The following is an 8,366-nucleotide window of genomic DNA, read 5'->3' as shown; positions in this document are numbered from 1 at the left end:
GGTGGTGTGCCTGGCGCACCGTGGGGACTGCTGCTCCTGCGGAAGGGTCGTCTGTGTCGCGCTGTTGCCCGCTAAGGCGTTTGGAAAGCGCTGGAGGCGTTCACGGGTGAATCGGCTGTGTTGACGTCCAATTATTTTATGAACTCAGCAGTTCTTGTGTATATATGACGTGTATCACAGAACGCATCGTTACGTTGAACGTCCTCCTTTTTTGGTACTATAGCTTTCTCTTCAAAGTCTGAACGCCTATCCCTGGTCCCAAAGAGAAAATAGATAAGCTGTACAATTTTCTCTTGGGTCTGTAGTTCCAAATTCTGGAGCCAGGAGGAGGGGGGAATGCCAGTGTCCCGCTGGAGCTGGGAAGCCCCTTCGTGCTGGGTCCCACCAGCCGCGCTCGGTCTGAGGCCGCTCTGTTCTGGCCATCAGCTGGAGGAGCCTCGGCTTTCCTTCAGCAGCCTCCTCCGGGCCGGCGGAGCTCGCTGCTACAACCCGCGCTTTAATCCCACGGACTTCATCCGCGTCGGTACCCCAGGAAGCAACAACAGCTTATTTGGAGCCGGACTGCTTATTTGCAAAATATTAGAACTTCCTCATGTTGAGAGGTATTGAATTAAGTCGCAAGAGGATGAGAAATTATTTGCTAGAGTCTGCGTGACTGAAACAAATCTCCTGATGGAGACCTTGCAGGGTAAATGGTCTGTCAGAAATCTGAAAGCATAATGTTTTATTTTCTGTTCGTTAGCATAATTTCTGAAGAGCTTTATAAATTTGTGTAGGACCTTATTAATTTGATCACGCTAATTTACAGTGAACTTTTCATTAAGAGTGAGACACCCTTCTCTGCTTCTAAGTCATCCAGTAAACAGGGCTTTCAGACAATATCTATATAGCATATATTTTTATTATTTCAGCACCAATTACACTGATACTGTCAATAGTTGCCAGTAACATGAGAACAAGTACTGTGGTGTTCTGTGAAATCTAATACTCAATAGAGTTGCCAAATGACAGAGACAAATCATTTTTTAATACCTTCATCACGCAGGATAGCACATACGAAGCCCATCTTTTCAGGGCAGCTGAGAAACAAAGTAGCGAATCTGGCTAGCGTTTTGGCTTAAGAAATACCTATCTCACAAGAGTATTTGAGTAACTGTCTGTTGATCTCAAACTGTGCAGCGGTCAAAGAGTTTTATTTACCAGACTTAATCACGTGCAGTGTAGGTTATTGGAGACCCTGTGCTGAACCTTGTTAGAGTACATATATTAATATCTAGGCAAGAAGCCTTCCCAATTAAAATAGGATCTAGGTACAGTGATGAAAATATTAAAGGCTGGAAAGATTGAAAATAAGTGGCAAAGAATATAAGTGATAAGATTTGAAGAGTTATACACTGATAAGCAAAATGTCAAATAGCATATATGTATTGCCAATGGCTTAAAGATAATAGGAAGGAATTTTTAACTGCTTTAGTGAGAAAAAAACAGATAAGATTCAGACCAGTTGGTCTGAATAAAGATACTAAAACTGTACAACTGTAGCTGTACAGAAAAGGTAGGCATGTTTCATAAGTTTGGGGGTTTTTTTGTAGTTGAACCCAGCATAAATACCTAGTCATCCTTCATTTGCAGTGCTTCTGCTGAGACTACTGGTAGTGAACACTGCACTCAGTAGTTAATATTTGCAAGATTATTTGAATTGAACCACACATAAGCAAAAGAGCTAGGAGACAGATGTAACAAAGTGATGTGTTTTATATGGTTTGTTGGGTAGGCATTTTGTTTGCAGTGGTGCATTTGTTTATTCAGTTTTTATCCGAGGAAAAGGAAGGCTGCAAAGGAAGACTGTTCAAGATTAACGAGGGGCTACTGAGCTATGGTGACCTTTTAAGTTACAATAAGATCATTGCATTAGAAATACACCAGTAAGAAACCTGTGTAGAATAAATAGCTACTGATTTTGCAGCTCTCAAAGAATATGTAATCCCTCTAGTGGGAAGACTGAAGTCAAGCAACACAGAATGCTAGTACTATTGCCTTTTTTTGAGATCACTCAGTATTTTTTCCTAAGAAAAAACCTAAGTAAAATAATTCTGTTTAGAAAATGAAAATGATGTGTGCAGTTTACATACCATAGCTTTTGCTGGATTCTTCATAATATGACGTTAAGAAGGAATTCAAAACAGAGATATAGTAATACAGCATTACTGCCTTAAAATCTGATCACAGGTCACATTCATTGTATGTACCACGCTTTCTCACAGTGAACAAAGGCTTGCATAAACTCACTACAAATCACACTTTCTGCTTGCCCCTCTTCCCTCCCTCTGCCCCACTAAGTCTGGATACGTTTAACCCTGACATGAGCGTGCACATGATGTGGGAATTCAGCCACCCTGAACTGAAAGCCTTGAGCCACACCGTGCTGCCAGTTACGTTCCCATCTGGTGTAGTGGCTGTGAGCTCGGTGGTGGCATGCTGAGGCATCACGCTTTCCTGGCAAGCCGGGTGTGGAATTTGTCCTTTCCAGAACTGCAGTAAAAGAAGCTAGGGAGGAGACAGGGAATTAAAGGGTAAAGTTCAAATTTCCTGAAGTGTTTACTTAGGAAATCTGAGGGAATAAAAACTTGAGAATAAGTATACTACTTAAGGAGGGACAAAAAATAATCTCCTTACCCTTTTAATTGCCATAACTTGAGAAGAGGCATAAATTCAAACAGTGGAAAGGTAAATATAGTACAGACCAGAAGTCCTTAATACAATGCCTCACTCAGTGCCCAGAATGAACGGTGCTCCACTGTTCTGCTGCTTTTTCTTCCCTTTGACACCACCCTTTCTTTTTCTATTTACCGCACATTATTTATACTCAGTTCTGCAGCCAGTTATTTTGTACAAGGATTTTCTGTAATAGCCAAGTTTTATGTTGGAATCATCAAATAATGTACTTGCAATGATAAAGGACAGGGGGAAGGCATTTCTGTCACTTTATAGGTAAAGAGAGTATGGAGATTAAAAGTTAAAATTTTGATTATCCAGTTTGAGCTACCTGAATTTTCTCCAACCCCATATGACTTCCAGACTTACTTTTCCTTCCCATCTCCAACCTCTTTAACAGATGGTTCAGTGGTGACCAACCTCGTTACTCCATACTCCTTCCCTTCTTTCTTTCCTCTGTGTTCAGCATTGTGGGAATTTTTCATCACTCACGGGGCATCAGCAAGAGTATCACTGAAGGCCTAAGACAAGATAACCTTAACTGTGGGTGGTGCAGCTGGTGAGGTTTTGATATTGAGATTTTTGAGGCTAACAATCAGCTTTTATTCAATGCAGTACAATAACACAACTTACCACATCCGTTTCATTATAAATATAGCAGTTTGTGCTATATGTATTCCCCAGGCATGAGATCTTTACAGAATTAAAGCTAAAATGTAGTTTTTCAGTAACAACATTAATTTCTAAGATCTCACAGCTTGCAGTCGGATGGTTCCCAAGATGGTCTTTAACTAGAGTTGTAATTACATTATAAAGGTATCTGAAGATAACAGTGATGCATGCCAGTGACTTGGAAAAGACATTTACAGTTCCACTTACTTTGCATATCACTTTACAACTGATCTTTATTCCTTTACCACGTACCTTATTTCAAAACCTTCGGTACTGAAAACTTGGATAATTTAAAACAGATTGATGAGAACTAAAGCAAGTCATGCAAGCTCCTTTAATCCTTTGGTTGAATAACATGGGGTCAGGATCCAGATCTGCACTGTTTTCACCAGACAGAAGCCAGAGTATGAAAATGAACTGCAGCACAGAACAAGTTCAGCAATAAGGTATCTCATTCCCTCTGCACAGCACTTTTTACAATCATATGTGTCAGCATATATGTTCTGATATAAATCAGAATATATATTATGCTACTTTACCTTCTCAATTAAATTTCAGTTGCACAGTGGCTTTGTTTTAATACGTGAGCTGCAGCATGTTACTGTAGAAAGTTCCATTGAGCTAGGAATTTAGAGCACTAGCTTGTTCTCAGGTAGCCTAAAACTCATTTTTGCCACTTTGTGGGTGAAAACCCTAAGCATTAGGGGTTAGATGTGCATTAATTATGCAAGAAATTGGCACTGTGCTCTTTTCCCCACCATGTTTCACACTGAGCTCAGTTCTGTGAGGTGATCCTGCCAGAGGATTTAGGAATTATGCTCCGCTTGAGTATCAAAATGGTGGTAGGTGGGGAAATAAGCTCAGCTGGTTAGTCAGCCGTGGGGCAGTACTTCTGGGCAGAAAACCAGCATGTAGAACGGAGAAATGGCATTTCAGGTGTCTAAATTCTGTGATTGTCACCCGTTAGGTGCCTGATGTCCGTTTGGGCTCTCGTTCTTACCTCCTAGGTTTCTTGAGAATCTAGGCAGATAGCATTTATTGTCTCCATGTCTAGCGCTTGAACTGAGTTGACACCAGTGCAGCGCTACCAGAATTCATCTTCGTGTGCTGGTCTATAATTTCTATAATCGATGAGACTGGCAGAATTACTGGGGAAATGTCTTGGGCCAGTTTGCATGTGACTCGCCCAGTAGCATACAAATAAATGACTCCAGGAAAATAAAGTTTATTTTTTATGTGCTTGTTTAAGTGCCCTACTACCACGAATGATGCAACGGAGTTTCCAGCATTTGGGGAAATCCTAAGTATCAGCACACCTGGAGTGAAAGAGATGTGCCGCACCCTGCAGAGAAAAATCACTTTCCTGCTCATGATGTCTCCTCTTGGTGCCTGTTTTGGTTACTGTTTCTGTTACTACAGGGGGAGTGTGTTGACAATTCCTCAAATATTGCAACACATCCCCACGTGGCCAACATGAGATGTTTTTGCAGTTCCTGCCACAAAATTTTATCATACTTGAGTACACTCTTAAGGCAATACCAGTGAACACAAAATTTCTTCCTCTAGCTGTGGCTTTTGTAAATATTTTTTCTCACATGTATAGTCCGTGCGGTTTTCCTTGTTCCTCATATTAGCTTTTTTGCTCCTTTTGTTTCATTCCTTATGACCTTTCTCAGTTGCTAAAGACTGAAGGAATCAGCCTATTGCTGTCCCAAAAAGTGCCCACCAGATGTCACACTGGTACTTCTAATAAGGGCACATCAGCCCATGCTTGATGGCTTTCTAACCTGTACCCGGTTTTTACCATATACAAATATAAGCTCTGCCAAAGGTAGAAATGGAACCCACCTAGAGAGGCGTCAGGTACCTGCTGCGGGACCAGCTCCTTGGGTCTCAGTGCTGATCTCTGGTAGGAGCTGTAATATTCCTGAGCCATTCTTTGTGCCAAACTCCCTTTGTAAATATCTAACAAGTGGTTTAGGAGTTTATATGTAGGTTTTTCTATTGGAAAAAAAGTTAGCATAGGTTCATGCGTATATTTTTTGAAATCCACTCTGAAGTTTTTGGCTAATATCTAAATGTTTGGGTATGAGAGTTCTAAATAACTAGATTGGTTAAGCAGTGTAATTTCTGAAATTAGCTATAAGTCTGCCAGCAGGATATCTGCCTCATTGGCCTTCCCCCTCATCCTTACCCATAAACACTCAGCCGCATCATCATCACAATCGTTAAGCTCTATACAATCGAAACACTCCCTAACATACAGAGCCAAAAATTTTGCCATGTTTTATATGAACTAGATCACAGGGAACATTTCTCCTCCCTGTGTTGGGGGTAAGATTATGTGATATGGGAAGAACCTTTTTGTCCACCTAGAAAGAGTGAGTACTATCTACACATGAGGTGATGATTAGTCAAATTAAGTAATCATTAGCCAGCCATGTATAATAATGTATCAAAACATATTCATATTTGATGCATTGAGCTTCAGGACATGATACCATGGCTATCAGGACAGCTGATGCTATACAGATTGTTCTTAGTTCAGGTTTGTCAGATGGCTTGTACACTTTTTTTTGTTGTCATATTGATGCTTCTTTCTTGTCCAGTTCTTTTGTAGTTGAATCCTTTTATACTTTGTTAATATGTACGTTATAGGTGATTCTTCCTTACTCTTTCAGTAAAATTATTAGAATTTTCAGGAAAATAAAATAAGGTTCTACATTACCTCTTAGTAAAAACATTCACATATGTTGTTTGAAACTATGCGTAGGGCTTATGAGAAAGCAAAGAGGTAAAGAGACCAGATGGGCTGTCAGTTGCTGTACTCTGTGCTTCAAAAAGTTTAGGGCTCTCTAATTAAAAAAAGCTACAGAGCTTTATTTTTTTGCTGTTCTGATAACTGTATATGGTCATGAACAACAATACATATTTTTATAATACTTACCTACTCCAGGAATCTTTACAGATGGTAATAATCACTTGCTGTTTTGCATTTGTGTTGTGCATGCTTGACATGTTACATCAAGGGATGAATTGGCCTTGAGCTGTCTAAGAGCACTCCGCAAGTGTACAGCAAAGCTTTCTGATTCCCTTTGAATTTTATTTAAGGAAAAGTTAGAGCAATCGGTTGGTGGCAGCAAACACTTTAAAAAAAGGCTCTTTGAAGTTTGGAGCTGCTCTCAGATGTGGGAGCCCAGTCTGGGCAGTGTCCATCCATGGGTGGGCTCCCGTGGCTGGCTTAAGCCCTTGTGAAGCCAAAAAAGCTATGGATAAGCACAGTCATCTCCACGCTCTTCTGGATTAGGATGTTTGTATAACTCTCTAAGGATATTCCCATCCTCTTCCCTTTCTGCTTTCATACACAGGTTTTGTGTCGTTCGTTCATTTCTGGTGTTTTTCATCACCTTTCATATTAGCTAATATCTAGTATGGCTTTCTGAGGATTTAACTTAAGCATAATACCTCCAAATCTAACAGAGCAAAGCATTGTCAGCCTTTCACATACATATTTCACATACATACTTCACAAAATTGATCAAAACTAGTGTTCTCATCATGTTCTAGAGTGGAGGCTAATGAAAATATTAAAGACTGGGAAAAAAACCCAAAAGCCATGGTCTAATAAAACCGCGAACATATTCAGGGCAAAGCCAACTCCATAGTAGTTCTGACATGTAAGATGGTTATATGATAGCTCATGACCATCATTATCTTGGATTTAAGGGCCCCCAGTTCTTCACTGTAGTGGGCACAGTGAGTTATACCTGCATAGTCCTGTTTTGCACAGGAACTTACAATGATGCAAAGACTGAATCAGTGAACAGTCTTGTGAAGCTCTCTGCTGAAAACCTGCTTGGGAGAGGAGGTCACAGATACCTATCTTCATGCTTGTAGAAGTGGCCAGGCTTTTTCTATCCAAGAAGTAAGTAAGTCTGCTTCTTCTGGAGGTTTACTTTCCTTAAGAAGTGAGTGGGAGGAGAGGGGGTGGAGAATGATTATGGATTGAGTGCTTTATTTTGTGTCCCTCACGAACTCTGTTAATAAAGCTAGTCAGAAAGCAATTCTCTGCCAATACTGCCTCTTCCTCTCTGGAATAAAACATGGAGGCATGTTAAGGGGTATCGCTGTCCTGGCTGAAAGATCTGATTTTAAAACTTGTCTTCCATGTAGATATACATTAGCTATGAGTACTTTGTACCCAAAGAAAGAAACTTGATTTTCTTCTGATGCAGGAGTTAGAGCTCAGGTGTCAACAGTGGTCAGATGCCTCTGATTCTGTCTACCTTTGAACACTTCTTTTTACCTCCTTGTGAACAAGACTTTTTTTTTTTTTTTCCCTCTGGGTCTTTCCACTTATTTAATTTGTAAAATCTTTAGGTAGAACTTCCATAATTTAACTAATTACAGCATGAATATTCAGCAAAAGTAATCTTATTCTAGCATTTATTACATCCAAGATTGGGATTTAAGGCACATTCACAGAGTACATTAGCACTGCATCCAGTTAGTGCACTGTGATCCCTTTTTAGCTTGCTTCTTCTGCCGTAGGTAACAGATTGAATTTAATTAGTTTATTTTATTATTATGTATTTTCTAAAAACTAAATATCCCTACTTAGGAAGTTGTTGTTACTGTATTTTCCACTAGATTTATTTTTACTGTTTTTCCTGGCACATCTCTGACAGAAACAGTGTTTGGACTGATCACTGAAACTTCTCTCCAGATAGCTAAGGTGAAAATCCATGGCTCTTTATTTATACATACTCTGTGCTTGTGCTAGAGTGACCTACTTAAGAAACTCTTCACTTTTTTTTTTTCTCTTAACCATGTGGTGAAAGAAGCAGATGATGAAATGGCATGATCGTTTTTTCATTTGTCTGTTTTTAGGAACTCTCAGAACAATAAGCAGAAAGTATGCAAGTGGTAGCGTTCACACACTCATTGCCACATTTTAAAGAATAAACATGCATTTTGTG

General features: G+C 39.8%; 1 protein-coding gene across 1 annotated transcript in view; it reads right to left on the bottom strand.

Annotated features, from left to right (window-relative positions):
* SRI (sorcin) overlaps window positions 1-5,323 on the bottom strand; it is a 15,059-nt gene extending 9,736 nt beyond the window's left edge. Inside the window, exons 1-2 of the mRNA XM_009330593.1 lie at window positions 5,255-5,323; window positions 2,437-2,547 (exon numbers count right to left, since the gene is read on the bottom strand). Coding sequence (XP_009328868.1) covers window positions 2,437-2,547; window positions 5,255-5,323 — 180 coding nt within the window. The remainder of the gene's footprint in view (window positions 1-2,436; window positions 2,548-5,254) is intronic.
* Between the last annotated feature and the right edge of the window lie 3,043 nt (window positions 5,324-8,366).

The sequence above is a fragment of the Pygoscelis adeliae genome, unplaced genomic scaffold, assembly GCF_000699105.1.
Source record: "Pygoscelis adeliae isolate BGI_AS28 unplaced genomic scaffold, ASM69910v1 Scaffold27, whole genome shotgun sequence".
NCBI lineage: Eukaryota > Metazoa > Chordata > Aves > Sphenisciformes > Spheniscidae > Pygoscelis > Pygoscelis adeliae.
Note: the sequence above shows the minus strand (reverse complement) of the source record. Positions and strands in the feature narration are given on the sequence as shown.